The sequence below is a fragment of the Barbatula barbatula genome (genome assembly GCF_947034865.1).
Source record: "Barbatula barbatula genome assembly, chromosome: 19".
NCBI lineage: Eukaryota > Metazoa > Chordata > Actinopteri > Cypriniformes > Nemacheilidae > Barbatula > Barbatula barbatula.
Genome location: NC_136782.1, coordinates 17,469,343 through 17,493,388, shown reverse-complemented (window position 1 = coordinate 17,493,388; position 24,046 = coordinate 17,469,343). Strand labels below are relative to the sequence as shown.

Sequence of the window (24,046 nt, the reverse complement as noted above, 5' to 3'; positions counted from 1 at the left end):
AATAAAAAAATTCAGGCCTGTAAACCTTTTCACCCCAGCGTGTAATTCTCAGGGTAAGTTTGTTATGAAATCAGTTCATTTAACTTTATTGGTAACACTTGACAATAAGGTGCTATTTGTTTACAATGACTTAATGCATCAGCTAACATCGAACTAACAATGAACAATTCTTCTACAGCATTTATGAATATTATTTCATGTACATTTCAGCATTTACTAATACATTATTCAAATCAAACGTTGTCACTGTTAACATTAGTTAGTCGGCCATGAATTAACATGAATAACTGTATTGACAAGGATTAAATGCTGAAAAACGACATGGTTCATTGTTCGCTAGTATGCATTCATCAATGTTAACCAATAGCATTTTATTGTAAAGTGTAATAGTTAAAAACAATATTGCAGTTTACAGGCCATGTCTGCCAAATGCATAAATGTAAATGTTTACAAGTAGGACAATGACTGAGGCTAGGGAAAAATGAACAACAAGAAAGAAACAGACACCGGTTTATATATATGTAATATTTAATGTAGTTGATCATCTTGGCTGTAAAAAGGTGTATATACGTTAGACATCCCCAACCTTCTTGTCTAGGAAACATTGTTTCTTGGTAAAGCATAGAGTATCTTGTTTTTGTTTGCTCATCATTCTTCCATACCAAGACTGCAAATAACAGAAGTAGTCTAAAGTGTGAATTTGGTTTTAACATTTAAATAGATGAGCATTCATCATAATTTGCTGAATGTTTTACACACGTTTTTTTTATTAACAGATCACACCCACAGATTTCAGCAGCAAACAGCAGATGGAGTAAATAGAGTACATGTGGCGCATTGATTTCAGAGGGATTTCTTGTGTTTGGAGATGAATCGGTGTGTAGTTTGAGGAGTGTGTTGGGTTTTGGGAGCTGTCCATAGTGCTGAAGTCTGTCAGCTCAACAACAAACCAGTCTGCCTGCTCTTTTTTCACCAATATCAAATGGAGTTCCCAGTTCTCTGGAAATGCACTGTGACAGGTCTGCCGGACACAGATGTTTCTACCTTGTGTTTGAAAAAACACAAGTGTTTTGTTTATAGTTATTTCGTTTGAATGTGTATGCTCAACCATGTGTTTATTATTTGGAAGTGTAGAAAACTTGTTCTTTTTGCAGATTGAATGCAATTTATATTACCACAGAGAGAGCCTGTTAAATCCCAGTCGTTTTTTGTCATTTGCTGTTTCCACACAATTCATTCTACACAATGTAAAGAACATTGTTACCAAGGTTAAAATATAAACTTGATGTCTTTAATATTGACTGATTAAGGCGATGTCGAAGATGAAAATGTTTATATAGTAAGAGTTATCTGTTTTTGCAAATAAACCCTTAATATTAATATATATATATATATATATATATATATATATACAGTATATATTTATATATATATATATGGATTTTTGGTTAGTTTGTTTTTACTACAAATAAATAAATACAGAACAGACACAGTTACTTTGCTTTTATTTAAAGTGGCATTCCGTAAGAAGGGCCTCTTTGTCGCCATCTCAGTTTGTAATTGCTACTGCAGGTGATGTGCGGAAGTATTTTCTTTAGGTGAGTTGTGATTCGGCACTGCTCAACTGCACGGATGAGTCTGATGTTTTGAGTCACGTGTTGCATGTGAGAATCTTCACTGTACATCAGTAGCGCATAATAAACATGAAACAAATAAGAACATGAACAGACCCAAATAGCGCAAATGGAGGCTGTGTTGAAGTGTTTTGATATTATTTCGGGTGCTGGGTCATATCTATACCTGCCAACACTGCCGTTTTGGCCGAGAGTTTCCCGTTTCGTTATTTCTCATTGAAACTCCCATAACGCGAACTCGCAGCATCCACACGCGGGACCCTCTTCATCTGTTTACGAACAGATGAAGAGTGAGTCAGTCTCAGGGGTTCGGTGGAGGTCAAGACACACACCCGACTCATATGATTCGTGATGACACGCCCCGATTGGCCATCATTGGCTGCAGGTGATCACACAACATCGCTTGGCCTATCTGTGCTGCAGGGAATTTGGTGCGCTCAGTAGTCGACTTATGACTGTCGTGATGGTACGTCGTGTGATTTCGTTCTTAATATTTGAATCCCTTCATACTAACTATGTCGAGCAAAAAAAGAATTTGGTCGGACGAATATGTACAATATGGATTCACATGTATAACGGAACGTGGTGGGAGTCAGCGTCCTAACTGCATGATTTGCAATTCTAGTCTAGCACCGGCAAAACTAAGAGAACACTTCCTTAACCTGCATGGAGATGGAAAAATGTTTTAATGGTTTTGTTCTTTAAAACACAGTGATGTTGATGCACGGTTCATTTTGTGCACCAGTAAAATATATACCTATGTTTTGAATTTGAAAAAAATCTTATTTAATTTTTCCATTTACGAAGGGTTTGGTGAATGCGCATATGAAACTGGTGGGGTTCAGTACCTCCAACAAGGTTAAGAACCACTGGTTTAGAATCAACACTGACACAATCCATAATCCGATCATTCCCTTTCATTTCCAGACTTGAATTTTGTTCCCAAAGTTCTTAAAGGATTTGCTGTAAAATACATACAGCATGTCTGACAGCTCAAGGTTCCTCGCGGCCACAGTCCCACGTTTGTCTCTCACTAAAAAATGTATTTGACCTTTGAGAAGGTGTCTATTAACCCCTTTCATTCTACTCTCCCCACAAATTCTCCTTGACATTTCACCCCATTTTCTGCCTCTGAGGCTCACGAAGAGCACCTGCTTTGACCGGCTCTGTCAGGAAGTACTTTTTCTTCCTTCCTTTCCTTCCCCCTGCATTAGCATTCACAGCATGAGACGTACCTGCTCTCTTCCTCTCAGATAAAACAGAAACAGCCCGTGGTGCCACCAAGAGCTCGGCACATTGGAGATAATTTGCTGTTTGATAGAAATAATTGCGCTGTTGGAATCGACTCGGAGAAGCACTTCATAGGACGGAAAAAAGAAAGCTCGACACACCAGTGAGGCGAGGAATGATAGAATGTGGCTCTAGTATTGTTTTAGAAAAGTAAATAAATCATGTGATTAGGATAGATGCATTGATTGTTTCGGGTTAGGATTGTAGAATTGTGTTGTTAACATTTTTGGGGGCTTTTTCGTTTTATGGCTAGTAAGGCCATAAATGTGTCACTTAATCATAGTGTCAACATTGGTTTGGAAAAAGTTGAATAGATATTAGATAATTCTTATAATATTAACAATACTGCTTATCTTATTTCAATACATTCCACTGCAATCCATTTTATCATAACCATTCTTGTTCTTGTCAAGTTTAAAAACATAGCATCCCAGGATTTTATTTCACGGTGCATGGTAATAATTTCCACCAACATATTTTCTTTTTAGATCTACTCACATTTGTTTTTTCTTTCTTCTTGCCTGTGGTTTCAGACTGATGTGTCTGTGTTCCTCTGTGATTACAGCACACATAGTGTAGAAATGACTCCACGCATTGGGTTTAATCTTGTTCAACAAACAGCGCAATAAAAGCGTGCGGTCATATCATGCTGCGTCTCTTTATGAAATGCAGTCAAGCTCTAATAATGCTAAGGCTAATGTGTTCTCAGCAGGCGCAACATGTTTTTTTTTTTTTCATAGGCAGGACCCAAAGACTGGCCACAAACCATGAGCGATGAGTCAGAAAGGCATTCAATTAAAACGTATGTGCTGTCAGCTGCAAGACAAACGGAGAGACGCTTGAAGCGTCTGAAATCGTGAACTCGATTTTGCTGAATGGTGACACGTCAAAGGCTTTTGTGAACTTTTTTGTAAACGTTCACCTTGATCTAACTCCTGTTTTTTTTTCAACCTCATCCCAAAAGCATTTGCAACCAACTTGGAAGTAGCATGTCACGGTTAATGTAGGTCATGATGGAATGGGCACCTTTTTTCCGATGTTCGCAAGAATAGGATCTTCATTGCTGTCTGCACAGGAAGTGACCTCTGTATGACATCACACACATTCAGGTCTGTGATGTACATTGAATGCACTTTAATTGACTTCCCACCACTAGCTCCATTGAAAGTCTTCCGTTCTAAGATATAAACCGTGAACAAGAGTTTAGAGGACCTGATGTATGACACATTTAACATTAACCAAAACGATTGAGGCAGACGGAACAATAAGCTGATTTGTGTGTCTGATCTCTTCCCCTCTCATCTGTCTTTTCTCCTGACCTTTATATTTGTGACATTTTGACAGTTCAAAGGTAGAAGAGAGAGAAATGCTGCAGGCAGAATTCCCTTGTCTGAGGTTTTCCCTCCAGAGAGGTCATGTCACAGAGTGCTTGAGAGTGCTGTATGCTTGCTTCTAGTTTTGGCACTAGGCTTGGGCCGAATACCGGTTTCAAGGTATACCAAGGTTTAAAAAAAGTTAAGGTTACAAAAACACCAAAATTGTATGAGCTGTGTTTACAGAAAAATAAATAATTAAATCATGTTGTTCATGGTTTGATGTTATATATTTTTTCTTATATATTTGACAACAATATATTTTTTGAAAGAATATTGTAATTCTAAGGCTTTATTTTTACCCGACACACGTTCTATATGTTGGTTTCAAAATGAAATGTATCGTGTCCCGTTGAAAAGTTGTTTTTTGTATACGCAGACATTTGGAAATAACACATTTTAGTGTTGTATTGGCAATACAGTGGAACCGTGGTATTTTATTGATAAAGGTTATTATACCGCCAAAATCTCATACTGGCCCATGCCTATTTGGCACAAGTTCAAATAATGATGCTTATCCATGTGGATATGCTTATCCATATCCAAGGCTAAAAAACAAGCAAAATAGGCAGATTCATATGGATGTGCACAGGATTTCTGAATTTCTTGAAATCATAATAAAAGGTTTCAAGCTATATTGATTTATCTTTTTATATGTGTACACTCTAAAAACTCTGGGTTATTTTAAAGTGCCGGGTCAAAAAGGGGATAAACCCAAACGTTGGGTTTTAGATTTAGTAACTTTTAGGTCGTTTCAACCCAAATTGCTGGGTTGTTATAACTCATTGTTGGGTCAGATACACATGATTTTGGGTTTAACCAAAAATTCAACCAATGGTTGGATCTGTCCCTTTTTGGGACATGTCGGGTTGAAAATAACCCAACATGTTTAAGACCGTAGACTCTGTTACAGAGTTAAATTTTTTATTTCTGTTACAGAGTAAAATTTTTTATTTCAGATACAATAATTAAGTCTTAGTTGTTGTTGTTTACATCTTGCAAAATGGTCTATACTGTATTACAGAGCAATGTTTTGAAAGCAATGCTGGGTCTTTACAATATAGTGAAATTATTGAAATATTGCGAATGGTTTAAAACTTGCAAATGCAGCACCGCATTTCCATCCACAACAGATTCTGCCGAATACATTTCCCTAAACATCTGTTTCATCTCTGAAAAAATATTACAGTGTCACTCTTTCAGATACACCTGCGAGGTTCGATCAAACGGCGGACTTCAGGCGTGCGAAAATTCAACCAGGCTGCACCATTGGTGCTTTCGCTTTTATCACCTCAAACCAGGCGAATGCACGGCGTCTCGCTACCCTACTCGACAAATGTACAGATGATATAAAAGACAGAGCACCTGGTCTTCCCCAGAGAGATCTTCATCGCCGCTTGTGTCCTCCGCTCACCATCACTCTCAGTAAATAGGACATCAGCTCTGTTTATTTCAGCACTGTTTACAGCCAACCAAAGCTCACAGCGAAAATTATGGGTAAAGTCTGATTTGTTCTACCCGTAACCATGGCAACCGAGCATCTCTGAATCCCAACTAGAGTAGATGAGAGTGGTGGATGGGGAAGGATACGTGGAACTGGCTGAATGCAATAGCCGGGCCTGATTGAATTTCCCGCAATCGTAGCCTCTTCGCTGTGGACACGTGTGATGTGGCATTTCTTTTAACTCTTTAAATATCAGCTCTTGAGCGGATCACATGGTCAAGCTGTTGAGATCACAGTCATGAACTTTCATGGACTTATCTCTCATATACTTTGCATGCAAATGAACACTGGTTCCAGTCGGGCTGTACTACGAAAAACTCTATCGCATCATGTTCCTCTTATATTTTTTATATTAAAAGTTGATCTCTTCAGATCAAGCTTATGCTTGCTGATGGTATCAAACTTTATACATTTCCTCGACTGAAAGAGTTAAAAAATATGCAGAGTTGTGTAACTTTAGATGACGATCTGTCTGAATAACATATTTAGATGTTTTCATTGTGACTATTGGTTGGCACGGCAACTGCTTTTATTAGCGTTGCAAATACCTGTATGGTTCAAGTATTCATAATTGGCTTAAATTGAACACGTTTTTGAGTTATTTTTTATTTATGTGGAAAACATTGTAGAATGAAAAAGTCCTTTGAAAAACTGAATACCACAGTGGTTTTCAATGGTCAAGACTTTTTAATTGGCATCACTGAATGGAATGAGCAAAATAACGGTTTATATTTTAAAATCTTTAGATTGGTTGCCCAAACAGATGAAAGCTCTATAAATAGCAAAGTTTTAGCATCGCCAGCACACGACCACAGACTTTCTACTTTTTGGATAAGTCGACATACCCACGTTTGGTAAAATTCTCTGCATATTAAACTCAGATGGGCAGATCTGTATTTTATCCTCAAATCTAACTTTGACAGCTGCCATTGCAGTTTATGGCAGTTATTCATTTTGCATTTACCTAACGTGCACGAAAGTGATAAAGCATCCCACTTCCAATACCAGAATATAGTTTTTAGGTTAAATAATAATGTAATATTTTATGCAAAGATTATGCAGATGCAAAGCAGATTTAATATTGAATCATAAATGGGCTGATCATAATGTTTCATTATCTTTGTGACTCCCACTTCTTTTCAGTTTTGAGTGCCAAATCCACTTGATTCTACATTCTGCTGATATCAACCTCCCCTCCCGTATCAACATTCCTAGCCATTTTCTAATAGAAATTAGAGCCAAAAAACCCAACCCTCCTGGTCAGTTTCCTCTCTCAGTGGATCAACATTTGTCAGAAATCAGAAATCCTCGAGCAGTCGTGTTTACTGTATCGATTTGACTCAACACTTGCTGGTGTGGTTAAGGAACCTTTTTATGGGTCCCTGAGTGTTAGTGGAGCACCTTTCGAAAACTATTGGGTCCCTTGGAAGACGTTGAAGTTGAATTGTAAAATAGATTTTTTTTGAAGATTTTTTTTATTCATGCATACTAAAACTGTAATTCATGATTGTTGCTTCTCTATCACCATCTTTGTTTAAGATATAAAATTGCAGATTAGTACCCTTTGCTTGTATTTAGATGAAGCACCCTTTTGATCTAATACAGCCATGAGTCTTTTTGGGAAAGATGCAACAAGTTTTTCACTCCTGGATTTGGTTGCTCTGCCATTCCTCCTTGCAGATCATCTCCAGTTCTGGCAGGTGGGATGGTAAACGTTGGTGGACAGCCATTTTCAAGTCTCTCCAGAGATGCTCAATTGGGTTTAAGTCGGGGCTCTGGCTGGGCCATTCAAGAACAGTCACAGAGTTGTGAAGCCACTCCTTCGTTTTTTTAGCTGTGTGTTTAGGGTCATTGTCTCGTTGGAAGGTGAACCTTCGGCCCAGTCTTTCGTCCAGGATATCACTGTACTTGGCCGCATTCATCTTTGACCTCGATTGCAACCAGTCGTCCTGTCCCTGCAGCTGAAAAACACCCCCACAGCATGATACTGCCACCACCATGCTTCCCTGTTGGGACTGTATTGGACAGGTGATGAGCAGTGCCTGGTTCTCCACACATACCGCTTAGAATTAAGGCCAAAAAGTTCTATCTTGGTCTCATCAGACCAGAGAATCTTATTTCTCACCATCTTGGAGTCCTTCAGGTGTTTTTTAGCAAACTCCATCCGGGCTTTCATGTGTCTTGCACTTAGGAGAGGCTTCCGTCGGGCCAATCTGCCATGAAGCCCCGACTGGTGGAGGGCTGCAGTGATGGTTGACTTTCTACAACTTTCTCCCATCTCCCGACTGCATCTCTGGAGCTCAGCCACAGTGATCTTTGGGTTCTGCTTTACCTCTCTCACCAAGGCACTTCTCGCCCGATAGCTCAGTTTGGCCGGACGGCCAGCTCTAGGAAGGGTTCTGGTGGTCCCAAACGTCTTCCATTTAGTAGGAATTATGGAGGCCACTGTGCTCTTAGGAACCTTAAGTGCAGCAGAAATGTTTTTGTAACCTTGGCCAGATCTGTGCCTTGCCACAATTCTGTCTCTGAGCTCTTCAGGCAGTTCCTTTGACCTCACAATTCAAATTTGCTTTGACATGCACTGTGAGCTGTAAGGTCTTATATAGACAGGTGTGCGGCTTTCCTAATCAAGTCCAATCAGTATAATCAAACACAGCTGGACTCAAATAAAGGTGTAGAACCATCTCAAGGATGATCAGAAGAAATGGACAGCACCTGAGTTAAATAGGGATGGGCGCAGTACTCGATCACTCTTGTACTCGAACGTGACAGCGACCATTGATCATAAAACGATGATCTGAGTCCACCAAAGACGCAACTCAGACGAGCATCGCATCTTTTACCGTCAGACAGAAATGCAGCGCAGCCAGAGGTGAAAAGATGACACAACTAATAACCGAAATGATAGCGAAGGATTTGCTGCCCATTCGTTTTTCTCAATATTTTGTAAAATAACGGTTTATCAGAAAGTGCTAATGTAATCCAAAAAAATGACGGACGCCCCACCATCTCCCCCGAATAAGCCCCGCCCCAAACACGCCTCGCCCACCGAGTACTCCAGTTCTTGTTTTTTGAGACCTATCAATGATCGAAATAAGAAATTGACAAATATGCCCATCCCTAGAGTTAAATATATGAGTGTCACAGCAAAGGGTCTGAATACTTAGGACCATGTGATATTTCAGTTTGTCTTTTTTCATTCATTTGTGTACATTAATGAGAACTTAAATGATTTAAGCAAGTGGCTGCAATATAACAAAGAGTTTTTAAATTTAAGGGGGTCTGAATACTTTCCGTACCCACTGTATCTACAATGTGGAATTAAGTTAACTGCGAAATAGTACCTGACAGTTTTTATAAGCATTCTGTTGTCTTTCGGAGTGAATTGAGAGTACATGTACTGTACTTGTTCAATATTTTTTATTATCTTTATTTTTTTACTAGAATTTTCTAAATTAATTTCAATAACCTTTGAACTTGTGTATATACAACTTTTGTTTTTATTTTAATTGGACTATATATAAAAATACCATCATTTTCATTGTTATGCCACGGTATATTTCTGTTACTTACATATCGAGAATGTTTAATATACAGTGTTATAATTTAGATTAAATATGTGTTTATTTAGAAAAAACTTTTGACCTGATCGAGCATGCAACATCTTTCATTCTGAGAAGACCAAACCAAAAATGTTACTGCAATAAATATTAACAACAAGACTTAATTATAATGTAAAACAGCTGATGTAGTATTCTCAATGTTTGAAATGAGTATCTTATCTCTGATTTGATCTTTTATTTACCTCTCATCTGAAAATGGATGCAAATTTCTCCCGGGATGTGAACACGCAATTAAACACATCACTTCAGTGTTAGGAGCACTGCTCGTGAAAGCTTTAATTAAAGCAGAGGCTGTGTTGTTACATGCTTACATGTTTGCACTGGTTTCCAGCCTGCCATATTCTGTCGTGTCGGGTTAAATATTTTAATAATAACAACAGAAATCAATGACTGTTCTGTTTATTGAAGTAGTTATTGACTGTTTATTTTAATAAAAAAATTATTAAAGATGGCCATGCAATCCATGGTTGGTTTTTAAAGGGACAGTTCACTCAAAAATGAAAATGTTTTGATCCTTTATTCACCCTCATGTCATTTCAAAACTGTAGGGCTTTCTTTCATCTGCAGAACACAAAAGACGATATTTTCAAGAACGTAGGTAACCAAACAACATTGGCCCCCATTGACAAAAACATTTCTCATGGGTTCCACAGAAGAAAGAGTCGTATGTTTTGTACAACATGAGGGTGGATATATAACAACATTGTGATTTTTGTGTGAACCTTCTCTTTAATATCCAACATTCAGTGCAAAGATGCTTGTTTACAAAAATCCTTTAAACTTCAGAATCAAATTCTCCTTCTCCTGAAGAAATATAATTGTGGGTTTTGCTTTCTTATTCAGAAGATCGATTTTAGTCACGGATGAGTGTTTTATGGTTCAGAACTTGATACTGTCAGGACTCTGTCCTGCCTGTCTCGAGTTCTCTAGTCATGACATTGCCACGTCTTTCGGGTTTCCGTTGTGTTATGTGTGGAGACACGTGTCTTCCTGTTATGTCTCTCAGCCCTGCCCTCCTGTCTCCTGTAAGGGTTTCATTCCCATCATCTGGTCTGTATTTCACCCTCGTTAGGGTTTTATTCCCATCACCTGCTCTGTTAATCACTCTCGGTAGGTTTCATTCTTATCACCTGTTGCCACTCTCCCCATGTAATCACTCCTCGTTAGTGTCTCCCTTTATATAGCCCCAGTTGCCCTCTGTTCAGTGTTTGTTGCATTGTCTAATGTATGTTTACTACAACATGTTTAGATACCGGCTCACAGGTATTGCTCACCTTTTATACCTGTCCTTGTGTTTGTTGGATTTCCCTTGTTCCTGCTTCAGTTTGTGAGATTATTATTTAAATTTCAGGAATCTTGTTTTGTTTGGTCCCCTCGTGGTAAGTGTTTGTTTAACCCATTGTGGGGTTTTTTTATTAAAAAAAATTTGTTAACCCTTCGTCTGCCTGCATCTGGGTTCTGTCCAAGCCATTTTGTGACAGATACAATTCCATGTAATTTGGGAATGAAATTAGATACGCTGTTACACTTGTGTTTTGAGTATTCAGAAATAAATCCATACAAGTTCCATTAGAGCTACAAAACCACCCTTTGAATGGATGACTGCGGTTCAATTGGAGAAGACATTAAAGTAGACGGGGTTAAATTCAATGCTAATCTCTACATTGATTTACACGCTACTGACTTCATGCCGATGAACTGATTTTAGATTTACAGTACACACAATCTTTTAAAATTAAACTTTTTATTTGAACTGTTTTCTGAGACTCAACTGAAGGATGTTTTACACTAAATCACAATCGCAGCATCTACTAACATATGATCTATTATAGGGCCTGTCAATGCATTAAATCCCTCAACATAAAACGTACAAGTACAGAAGTACAAAGAGGTATTTGCTGTTCCTCTGGGTTCAGCTTTGGTTCAATATGTGTTTTTTGTTTTATGTATGAATTGGAGCAGACGGACTGATGCAGAATATCTTCCTGTCATAATGATTCATTATAGCATCAAAAGCCGGACCTTGCTCTGCTGTATTTGGTTAATAACCATGTATCATAGATTTATACCTCACAATAAGAATTCGTTTTTAAAGGAACAGTTCACCTAAAATATTCCCATCGTTTACTCATACTCAGGAATTGTCATCTGTGGAAGACTCGTTTATTTAAATGTATTTCTATTGTATTTGCTGCATTCTCTTCTGTCAGTCATGCATACGTAAGGATGTTTATAAAAAGTTGAGAGAACCGTCCGACAATGTATTCTTAGATGAAACGCTTGTCATTTTTCCCAGGAAGAGACGTTGGTAATCTTCTTCCGCTGCTTCCCGTCTTGCGTCTTCTCTCTGTAAGAGATCACAGCTCCGTCAAAAACATGCAAATCCCTTCTCAAATGAAGGCTGGAAGGAAAGTGTGCTTGTCCGGTTTGTCAGCTGTTGAATCATAGGGATAGCTTTTCCTAACTATGAGTTTTTATTTGCTGGTATTTACGCTATTCTGGACTGTATCTAAACACTAGTGACCCATTTCCGAGTCGCCGCCCACCGGTTGAGAACCACTGATCTAAAGAATCAAATATGTGGCTGATTCACATTCCATGTGGTAGCTGTAAATCCCAACAAGAAGAGCGAAGCAGCAAAGTCAGAATAATGTTCTGATATAAAGCACCCGGAGATTTATGGCTCTATTTTCCACATGTGTGCATCGCCGCTTTTCCAAGAAGGTGCCTTGAGTTCTTTCACGCAGCCGAGACGTGTCCTGAAATCTTTAATTTCATGCTTACTTAAGCTTCGGAAAACACAGTTATCGGCTAGCCCTAAAATGATTGTAGTTGTTTATAACCAGAAGGGGAACTTTCCAATCATTTTAATTGTTATTTATAATGTTTTTTATATTTATCTTTATCTTTAACTGCTCTAGCTGGTTGGTGGAGAGTTTGACCTGGAAGTAAACTTCATCATTCAAGATTCTGAGGGCATCATCTGCATGCTGGAGCTTCTGGAACACTGCGAGATCACCTGCCAGGCGGAAATCTGGAGCATGTTCACCGCTATATTGCGCAAGAGCGTCCGCAACCTGCAGACGTGCACTGAGGTCGGACTCATTCAGAGGCTCCTGCTCAAGTTGAGCTCCGTGGACGATATGATTGCAGGTACAAGTGTTCTCCATCTGATCTCATTCTGCTGTTACAATTGACCTCTTGTAAAATCCATTTCTTTCAGTTTTTCTAAAGCTATATAAACGGTTCAATATTACTTTTTGAGCAGCTCTCAGATGAAATGTGCACCATTGCAAAATAAGACCATTCATACGGTTTAGACAGAAGAGAAACCAGGGGACAGATCTCATTAGGTCCACAGTTTTCTAATGAGATGTGTCAGTTTAGAGCTTGAGTACATTTCAGTTGCTGTTTAACAGTGAAGAAGAATGTGCTTTGATTCCTTCTGTTTGTAATTTGTGTGCATCCATTCAATTCAATGTTTTGCAATGTGCTTCTTTCTCTAAGTGGCAGCGGCAGCGAAGTGCCACTTAGAAGTTTCAGCAGCTATATTAAACACCTTATTAAAATACATACAAAAATACTGATGGTTTTTTCATTACGTTACTTATGTCCTGTTTTTATAAGTAGGTGTTTAAGGTCATAATCAGAGTTATTCTCTTTTTGATTTTTAGTTATTAGTTAAACGCTTTTAGTCATTCAATTATTCCTTAGTTTAGTTTTTACGATGATACAGTATATACTGTACATGTAAGATACATTTATTTTTATTGTAGTTCAGATTATAATGTTAGTGCCTTAAAATGATTTCTGTTTATTTCTAATGCAACATTAAATTTTAAGGCTGATATTTGATTAAAATACTTCATATAACTGTAACTAGGGATGCATAATAAATGGTCGTTTTTAATGTTATCAGTATCAGCCGATAATACAAATTTAGAACGATATATTATAGCCAATAAATCATAGGTGAGCCTTACAAAAAACCTATCCACTGCACATTTTGCTTAAATCATATTATATCATTTTCAAGATGTTTTCAACATACATTAAATAGAAAAGTAACCCATGTTTTGCATAAAACAGACCGTTTTATCAACATTCTTCAAGTCCCATATTTTGAAAACCTATACATTTTTCCTTAAAAATTCTATGTAAATTTTTCCAAAGCTAAACAATGAGATACTTTCTATAACCTTTGTTTAAAAGTGGGTATTTCTTTATTTTAACCATTAAGTTTTCATTTGCATTATGATATTTATATGCATTTTACATTTTGCCTGAATTCTCATTACCATGATGAGTCCAGACGTTACATAGTGACTATTTTTATCTATTTATTTATTTTTTAATTCCTTTTATTCTCAAAGGTGACAATAGATTCTCAGTATTATTATACAACATACAATAATGTATTTTTATGTAGGTCAGTTTAAATAGAGATTACATATACCACCAGATCTGAGATCTGAGCCTTTACAGATTTCTGACGCCACAGGCAAAGTGTCTGTTCGTCAATTTTGAAATGTCTTCCCTTTTCACTGTGAAATTCTTATTGTTCACCGTGTTATGATACACTGTGCTATCTCTGTGCTGGACGTTGCACACATTCAGCAAAGTTGCTGCTTGTCCACTTCGTAATCCAGACCTGATCTCGCTTGTCTTTTCTTTCTGCACTTTTGTGTTCCCCATGACCCTGATAAACAGACCTTCTGGTGGACATGCTGGGAGTTCTGGCCAGCTACAGCATCACGGTCAAAGAACTCAAATTGCTCTTCAGCATGCTGAGAGGAGAAGGAGGATTGTGGGTAAGTCCGTAAAAAATAAGTGAAAACTAATGCGGGGCCTCTGTGGGGTTGTTAGCCTCACCTCTGTGGAGAACGTGGAGCCTTTTAGACCTCTCGAGCAATCAACCGCAGACCAAACCCAGCCTGCCCGGCTATCGACTGACTCTTCTCCAGAGCGAAGGGTATTGACAGAATATCGACTGACGCCAGACACCACAGCGAGGATGTTGTCACAATAGCTTTAAGTTTTTGGATAGAGTGAAGTACCCCACTGGAGGTAAAGGAGTTGCTGGAGGACCCGCGTACTTCAATGAGAAAATATATATCAGAATGTACAATTATTTGATTTGAGAATACATGTTAGAATATGACTCATATCTTGCTTCTTGAAGGGATAGTTCACCCCAAAATAAAATTGACATTTATTCACCCTCCTGTCGTACTTGTGTGTGACTGTGGAACATAAAAGAAGATATTTTGATAAATGTCTCCGTGGTTCCATGCAACGGAAGTCAATAAGGCCCAATGTTTTTTGGTCACAAACATTCTTCAAAATATCCAACTTTTGCGTTAAGCGACACAAAGTCATAAGGTTTGCAAGACATAAGGATGTGTAGATGATTAAGACATTTTCGTTTTTGAGCAAACTGTCCCTTTAAATCAGAGCTGGTGCAGAACCTGTCATTTAAAGTGAAGCTTTATCAACCTTCCCTTGGTTTCTGAATAGTTATAGTTATTAATACATACGAATCCATATGGATTTAATGAGTAACTTCGTGTCATCCACAGCCTAGACATGCTGTCAAGCTGCTCTCGGTTCTCACTCAGATGGCACAGAGACATGGACCAGACACTTTCTTCAACTTCCCTGGGCGAAGTGCAGCTGTGAGTGTTATACTGTGTTGAAAGTCAAAAGCTTGATGGTGGTGACCTTCTACAACTGCATCTGAATATTCTTTTTCGTGCATAAACACGTTCTGTACACATAGAGATCATTTATTTACATGACTGCTGATTGTGTTCTGTGAAAAGTAAATCGAGAGCCATATGTTACATTAAATAAAAGAAGATACATGTATAACGTCCTTGTTGCAGGCGATTGCATTACCTCCTATTGCCAAATGGCCTTATCAGAATGGCTTTACCCTCAACACTTGGTTCCGCATGGATCCTCTCAACAACATCAATGTGGACAAAGACAAACCCTACCTTTACTGGTGAGTAAAGCATATGCTTTCATGTACAGTATTTATTTAGTCAGACGGATGAGCTTCATCATTATTTTATGTCGTTTTTTTACTCATGTTCTGGCTGGATGGCCACTTGTATAATGGGCTTTTTTAGAAGGTTTGTTTTCTGATGATGTGGTGGATTAAAGCCGCATAAAAAGGGAATTAGGTCAGATGGTCCTCATTGAACCAATAGGTGTTTGAATCCATGGTAGAAGCTGTTCTTGAATCGCAAACGCATCTCAAGAGGGACACTGGGGTGGAAACAGGCATTCATTCTGGCTTTTATTGTGAGGCAGGCAAATAGAACACGGTACGTAGAGACTTGTGGGTAATTAGAGCTCAGATCAATAGCAGAGAAGTGTGTTTATCGGCTGTGGTTCCAGGAGTGAGTGAAGACGGTTCTCAGGGAAGGGAAAGAGAGAGAGAGATTGAAAGAGGGAAAGTCAACATCCATTTTTCAACAGCAGCCTCGTTAAAAACTGACCAGAATTGCTGATTGTGATATTAGTGTAATAATGTTAAGCTTCTAAACTGGATGTTTTAAGGGACAGTTCACACAAAAATGAAAATACTGTCATCGCTTACTATTCTCGACTTGTTCCAAATCGGTATCAATGTCTTTGTTCTGATGAACACAGAGAAAGATATTTGAAAGAATGCATCAGAGCCAAACAGAGCTACCGTAGTCAGAAAATTGAGAATGGTAGTCAAAAGTGCCCCAGAACTCTTTGCTTTCCTACATCCTTTTTGAAAATATCGTCTTTTGTGTCGATCAGCAAAACTAAATTTGCTCATTCTGAAGTAAACTGCTCTGTTAACTCCGGCACTTGGGGTTTGAGAGTGAACACTGTCCCGGTTTGTGTGCGGATGCCAGATCTTTAGCCTGAAGTTGCCAAGTGCGGGATTGCTCTCATAAACTCAGAGTTCAGTCTGTGTGTGGCAGAAGAAAAGGAAAACAGTATTGATTCACGCTGAGAATCATTACTCGCACTGACTGTATACAACACACAGGAGCTGTCTGTTGTATTGTAGCTTCATTTTCTGGCACGTAACAGCTTATATTGTGGGAAACAGGGAGCAGAAAACTAAACCGCATCTTTCGTCCTGTCACAGCTGTTTTGGAACAGGAAATTCTACGGCATAGTTTCATGAATATGTTGAAAATGATTTACTTTATTGTATTACATTTGTTGGCTAGCTGGGTGGCAATCGATTCTTATTTACATTTGTATTGTTTAAACTTTTCTTAGAACATCGAAGCTAAACAGTTTATTATTTTAGAGTGTTGCTAGTGCCATTTTCTTTTAATCTTCAAACAAAGAAGTGTTTTTTATAGTGTAAAAACCAATAAAACCGTGGTGTCCGTGTTACACCAGCTAGCCACAAATAGAAATGTACCGTATGTTGCTAGTACTAAGGTTTTGTATTACGGTTTACAGTACAGATTTATTTACTGCTTATTTTCAGTTTCCGCACGAGCAAAGGCATCGGATACTCGGCACATTTTGTGGGGAACTGCTTGATAGTGACATCACTGAAGTCAAAAGGAAAGGGCTTCCAGCACTGCGTGAAGTACGACTTCCAACCCCGCAAGGTAAAATGTCATTTCAGCTTCTCTCTCTCTCTGCGTCTCTCTCTCTTTCTCTGTTAATCTGCTGATTGCATTTTGAAGAGTAAAAGTTGAGTGGATGCACTTCTGAATTTCTCGCTGTGATCTTCAGTAAAATGTTGATGCTGTCCCCGGGGTAGGAGCCAGCTAACTGGTCTTAAAAGTTTTGTTTACAAACTGCTCCGAAACCCCAGGGCATGAGATAACCAGGGACATTTTCCATATTTGTTTTGTAAAAATCAAAGGGGAAAATCTCTTGGAATTTACTTCACAGCTGCTGCAGTTTGAAACATCTGTGTCATAAGTGCTTTTCCTGTTTCTACCCAATATGTGTTACTCGTGGCTAGGGAAGTCTTTATAAACGTTACGGTTTACTTTCTTCGTTAAGTCTTGTATGAAAGGGCTTGCTATGGACCACATGGTTGTGATATACACATTTGGTACTAATATAATCTTAAAGGTTCGGTGTATGAAATTTAGCGGCAACTAGCGGTGAGGTTGCGAATTGCAACCAACGGCTCACTTCACCCCTCCCTTTCGAAGCAATATGGTGGCTGACACAGGACAAAGATTTAGGGCTACTGTAGAAACAACATGGCGAATTCCATGTAAGGGGACCTGTTGTGTGTGTAGATAGAAATAGCTCATTCTAAGGTGATAAAAAATAACTTTATACACCTCTGAAGACTTAGTTATGTATATATATTGCATCTCTGTCAATAGATGTGTGACACGGCCAAGGCGGAAGCTACATATAACGTATGTACAATTTACAGCAAAACACATTGAACAATAATAATTCACAGCGACAAATTATCAAGGGAGAAAACATAATTTGTTAAAAGTGATGACGGAAGTACAGTCAGCTTTGAGATGTTTTGTAAATTATTCCAAGCATATCAAAATCACTTTTCCCTAACTCAGTTTGGACCCGAGGTATTTTAAGATGTAGCAACCCGTTTGAACATACACTGTAGCTTAAATTTCCATCTGACTGAAGAGAAACGACTTGTTGAAATAAGCAAGTAAGGAGGTAAAGATACAGTAAAAACAGCTCTCTGGGATGTTACAGTTTCTTTGCTTTAAGACAAATCAACAAACTGAGCAGACTTTCTAAATGATGAGAGAGCTGCGCTACTCCAGTCTGAAACACTACATCATATCGTGACTCTTTTGTGTTGTGGTACATTCACAGAAATTAAATTTGTAATGACCCTCGTCTCTCTAACTAAACCTGCCTTAGTTCCTCACTTCCTATCGTCTCTCCCTCTCTCTCACTCTCTCTCTGTTGGTTTTCTCTTCACTCAAGATCAGATGTATTATTTATATCTAAATGCAAATTCTGCTGCATTAGACCTACTGCCATGCTGCCCATGAAAAGGGTTTTGGGTGACTTTTGCTTCAAGGGAGAGAAAGATTGAGATGAATAAAGCTTCTGCATTTGTGTTATTTTCATTCAAGGGCACAAGGCCTCAGATAATAAGCATAATAATGGCAAATATGAAATGAATTTCTCTGTGTTAGTTTTAATTTCTCAGACTTTTCTGCTTTAAAAAGGTATGATTATAGGGTAATAAATGTGATGTCAACGGCCATTTTTGTTTCTGTGCACAGTATGTACGAAACCCATCCATGTCAGGATTTGTATAATTTGGTTAGCTTCTACCAAGTGTGTTGGACAGGTTTTGATATCATCAACAAAAGGCTTTTTTTCTTGATTTCCATTAAGCATTTTTGTTTTTATCCTCCAGTGGTACATGATCAGCCTCGTCCACATCTATAACCGCTGGAGGAACAGTGAGATCCGCTGCTATGTCAACGGACAGCTTGTCTCCTACGGCGACATGGCTTGGCATGTCAACACCAATGACGTAAGACCACTTTCCTGTCGCTGTCTCCGTCTGTAGAAGTGAATTCTGACTGGAAAATGTTTTTAATTAAAGGGAGCAATGAAACTTTTCATCGATCGTTTATTTAACCTCATGTCGTTCACAACCAGTATATGATTCTTTCTTCTGTGGAAGATATTTTGAGAAATGTCTCAGCGGTTTTGTGCCCATGCAATGGAAGTCAACGGGGGCCAATGTTGTTTGGGTACCAACGTTCTTCAAAATGTCTTATTTTGTGTTCTGCAAAAAAAAGGTGCCATACAAGTGTGGAATGAAATGAGGACGAGAAAATGATCATATCATTTTCATATTTGGGTGAACTATTATTCTTTAAGCCGTTAAACACATCTAGTTCAGGAGTAAATAAATGGCATTCATTCTGGCCTTGTTTTCTTTCGAGTTTTTTTGCATTATGTATTTCTTAGTAAAATAATAGGGACTATTTATTAATAGGGATTCAATGATTTGATTAGATGAACAAATGTTGCCTCTATTTTTCAGTATCTCACTGAAAGCAATGTAAATGTATGATAATTAAAAGGTTGGACAGCAGTGTTTAACCTCACATCTCTTATAAGCAGGTAACAACTCCATAATAGTGCACTGTGAGCCTCTGTTCCTTTAGGATTAGTAACCATCACTTAGACTTATTATTATTATTACCCTGTCCCTACTTGTACTTGTTGCATTTCACCTAAATTCTGTGCTCTTATCATCTTGCCTTATAATCCATTACTGTGAGATTTCAGCTAAGAACTCCAAGCTATTCCCTTCATGTGCACAGAGCTACGACAAATGTTTCCTGGGCTCATCTGAGACGGCGGACGCCAACCGGGTGTTCTGCGGACAGCTCGGAGCCATCTATGTGTTCAGCGAAGCGCTAAACCCTGCTCAGATATTCGCCATCCATCAACTAGGGCCTGGATACAAGGTACGCATCAGGTTTGCCAAAGTATGTTACACGCCATTGCTCTGGCACCCTCGATCTGCAAGACATTTAGTCATTTTTACATGTAGTCATTTAGCAGACGCTTTTATCCGAAGCGACTTACAAAGAATTCAGGGAGCAATAAGCGGTATGTCATACAAGAGCAATAGTACAAAAGGTGCTAATACAAAGTTACTTTCAACAAAAGCAAGTTTATTGCTTTGTGTGTGACATATTGATTCATGTGGATCAGAACATGTTTGTTTTACCATACAGAGAAAAACATTCATCTCTGCTAAAAAACAAAGCTGAGAAAAAACTTTTAATACTTTTTAGGTCACTTATGATAAATGTCTAAACTTATTTTTCCCTTTTTAGTTGTCAACAGTTATTTTTGTAGACAAGAGTATAATTGTTCAAGCATATTAGTTTCTTTCATTACAAGCCGTAGTTAGATTTAATAAAATGTTTTTGAAATGGATGACTTTTGTCTGAATAATGAAGAAAAGCCGTCCATAAAAGAAGACACAATCCTGTTAACAAGAAATATGCTGTAAAATTAAAAAAACTGTGTTTTCTTGTAAATATGTACTTCTCTCTTAAGTCTCTGTTTTTCTGTAATTTTATGTTTTTTGATTTGATGATTTATAAATTCATTTTTGCCATCATATGTGAAAAATCTGTAAAAAATAACAGTAATTTTCTGTAAGGTTACAGTTTTTAACCACTTAGAGAAAGGATGAATACACTTGAAATGAAAAAATTCTCAGCGTTTTTAGTAAAAACATACTTCCCATGGTTCTGTGAGTTTACTATTTTTCTAATACGTCAAAAATATAAATGTATACGTGAGTATGTGTCCCTAATCTTATAAATTCATCTCAATCGTTCAATAATACTTATGTGAAATAAGAAAAGAAGATATATGCAAATGTTACTGTCAATGAATGGTTTAATGCGAAAAAAATCTACGTAAATATATCAAATATTTAAAGTTTACATTTAAATGTAATGTTTTCTTATAGATTTCTTACTAGACTGGAGACTATGGTGTTAAAATGAAAGTAAAATTTACCTTTAAACCACAATTAATAGTTTTTTTTGTTAAAATGACATAAAGCAAACAATAAAGCCTCACGTGTTTATATTTAAAAGAAAATTGTGTCTATCTAATAAATTGTTCTCTAGATTATAGCATTTCTTCAGGTAGATCTTGTTTACAAAGAGGTTATAAAACTCTGGTATAAACAATATCGGTGGATGTTTTTTTTTCATTTTTCTCGGTCCTGGAGACATTCTAATGAATCATATTTGTTTTAGGATGAACGTGAGGATATGACATACTATAGGTTATTGTTAAGGCTTGGGGTTAAACTATATGTTTATTTGACATAATGTCGTTCCATATCCAACAAAACATGTCTTACTCGGCAAAACCGGTGACCTTTAAATATGATCTAATAACCGGAGCCTTGCGGGTGAACCTGCACTATTTGCAACCTTGTTGTCATGCATTATTGATTCTGCACAGATTCTCAGTTATGCTTCTTAATGAAATCTTTAATTCATGAAGTCTCCTGATAGTTAATATCCTCAGTTACCTTTCATGTCCCTGACCTTTTGTCACTAAATCTCAAGGTGCTTTTGAAGATTTACCATTTGATAGCATGCATGGGGTAAATGGGGCAGGTTGCTGCGAGTGTCCTTATTAAATATGAAGTTCTGTCATATTAGTAATTGGGGCTTACAGGAGTCCGTGTCGTGAAAAGTCTGTTGTTGTGAGAAACACCATGTAGGCTTTCACCAGCAACTTAATATACCAAACAAATCAAATGCCTTGAATGAATAACACGTGTGCCTTACCAGGTTGTGAAAAAGATTTACAGCGGTTGTTCAAAGATCTCATGTATGAATGATGAGCTGTTTCTAATTCAGTTGCAAATGATATTACCATTTCGGTCGTCTTAGCTCAGTTACGATTGTGATTTAATGATGGTCTGTCTAGTCTTCAAGGACAAACGGATCCTAAAAGCATCACTAACCATTTCACATCCGAATTTCTTTCTCACCTTGTCCGTTTGAACTACCTGAACTACCATCTCCACTGGCTTTTCTCTAATGAGTTTGGGCTGGTCATTTCCCTTATTAATTGTGGTGAGACCTCCGATTCCCAATGCGATGCATGCAGCCATGACAGGCAGGTTCACAGGAATAATGAGCCGTCTGCTGCGGGGAAAGCAATTATCCACCACAGATGAACCTGTGAATAGAGTCTCTCAAAGGCTGAAAGGGGCTATATATGTCTGTGGAGTTCCAGCCATCAGGCTGTCTGTCAACTCTTCTGGCCGATAGTTGAATCTACCTGATCTAGTAACAGGGTGGAAACTTTTCAAGTTCACATTGCAGTGGTAGTCCACAGGGCTTGGATCTGACTCGATGAGAAGTGTGATTATTCCTTTGGCAGATGCTTTTACCCAAAGTGGCTTACAGTACAGTGCAGCATATATTTTAGAACGCATCAAGTGTGTTCAAGTGTATTTTGAGTATACTTCATGTAGTCATTTTAGTAGGTTACTAGTCTGCGTTTATTCAAAGTAGTCTCTCTTAGCCATGCCTTCATACTGAAGGTCTGGGTACTCTTCGTTTTATGCCACGTTATGTTTAGAGGCCTGGAAATGTCCCCACAGTAACAGGCCGCTGTACATTCATAAAGGTGTCAAAGGTTAACAGCAATTACAATGTTTACGAGTTCATGCCGTGATCTTCGCATACTTTTAAGATTTAAGCGTTTAGTTTGTCGAGATGAATTCTTATTGCGACCGATGTAAACACGTCGGCTTCTTCGATCAGACGGCTCGTGTTGTTTCCAGGCGAGAGGTTAAAGAAGTGTTTCCAGAAAAGTGTGCCTTTATGCATCAGACGTTCAGCCATCGGCCCGTGAGCTGAGACTATATCCAAAGTGACTTACAGGAAGGCGCATTTCTGATACAGCATATATTTTACTATGCATGTTCCTCATATGAATCGAAGGCATGACCCGTGCGCTGTTAGCCATACAAAAATAAGTAAGTATACAAACAAAGTGAGTTTTAAGTATACTTCATGTAGTAAATATACTACTGTGCTTGTATTTCTACAATTTCGATACTATTATACAAGCAAAGTTTAAGTCTATTTTCAGTATTCTTTACGTAGTAAGTACGAGTAGTAGTTGGGAGGGCGTTAAATTGTAATTTAATGTTAGAAAACGAATCAAACCAGCACTTCATCAGCGGCATTAACCTAGCTTGATAAATATTTAACAAGACAACCAACCAGCTCCTGGTTTCCCATGCCTCAAAACGGTTCAAGTCTGTTTCCCCCACCTTTTCAGAATACATTCAATTCGTTTTCAAATCCCTACTGTCAACTACAACTCGTAAATCTCCGGAATCATGTAGAAGGCAACGCAATGCTAATAATATCCGCACTCTTTCATCATCCACAACTACCTCAATTACATTTCCCATTGGCTTATGGAACTGCCAATCTGCTGTAAACAAAGCAGATTTCATCACAGCTATTGCTAAACATTATGATCTTTCTCTTTTAGCACTTACTGAAACCTGAATCAAGCAAAAAGGACAGTGCCACACTGGCTGCCCTCTCCAATAACTACTCTTTCTCCCACATCCCACGCATGCCAGGCAGGGGTAGAGGAACCGGTCTACTTATCCCTAAAGGGGATTCAAACAAAAAGCACCCTTATGTGACAACATCTCCTTCGAGTCACACGCTGTTACTGTCGTCCACCCTGTTAAAACTCATGTTGCAGTTATCTTTCGTCCCCCAGGTCAGCTTGGACATTTCTTGGAGGAGTTTGATATGCTTCTGACATCCTTCCCCGAGGATTGGACTCCTCTGGTGGTAATTGGAGACTTCAACATACACCTTGAAAAACCAGAGGCTACCGACTTCAACAACCTGACTGCGTCGTTTGACATCAAGCGAGATCCCACTTCAGCAACCCATAAGTCTAGTAGTCAACTAGATCTTATCTACACACGATACTGCTTCACTCATCGCTCCCAGGTCACCCCTCTGCACACCTCTGATCAATTTTCTCATCACTCTTGATCTCGACCTAACTTCTCCAGACACTACGCATGCTTCCCCACTGGTCACATTCCGACGC

The 24,046-nt window shown here is 38.3% G+C and overlaps 1 protein-coding gene across 1 annotated transcript in view; it reads left to right on the top strand.

The window, feature by feature from the left end:
- The window catches only part of nbeab (neurobeachin b), a 208,719-nt gene that overhangs the window by 36,114 nt on the left and 148,559 nt on the right, over window positions 1-24,046 (top strand). Inside the window, exons 2-8 of the mRNA XM_079481818.1 lie at window positions 12,346-12,577; window positions 14,135-14,235; window positions 15,004-15,099; window positions 15,310-15,431; window positions 16,914-17,040; window positions 18,807-18,926; window positions 19,729-19,875. Of these exons, the coding sequence (XP_079337944.1) occupies window positions 12,346-12,577; window positions 14,135-14,235; window positions 15,004-15,099; window positions 15,310-15,431; window positions 16,914-17,040; window positions 18,807-18,926; window positions 19,729-19,875 (945 nt within the window). The remainder of the gene's footprint in view (window positions 1-12,345; window positions 12,578-14,134; window positions 14,236-15,003; window positions 15,100-15,309; window positions 15,432-16,913; window positions 17,041-18,806; window positions 18,927-19,728; window positions 19,876-24,046) is intronic.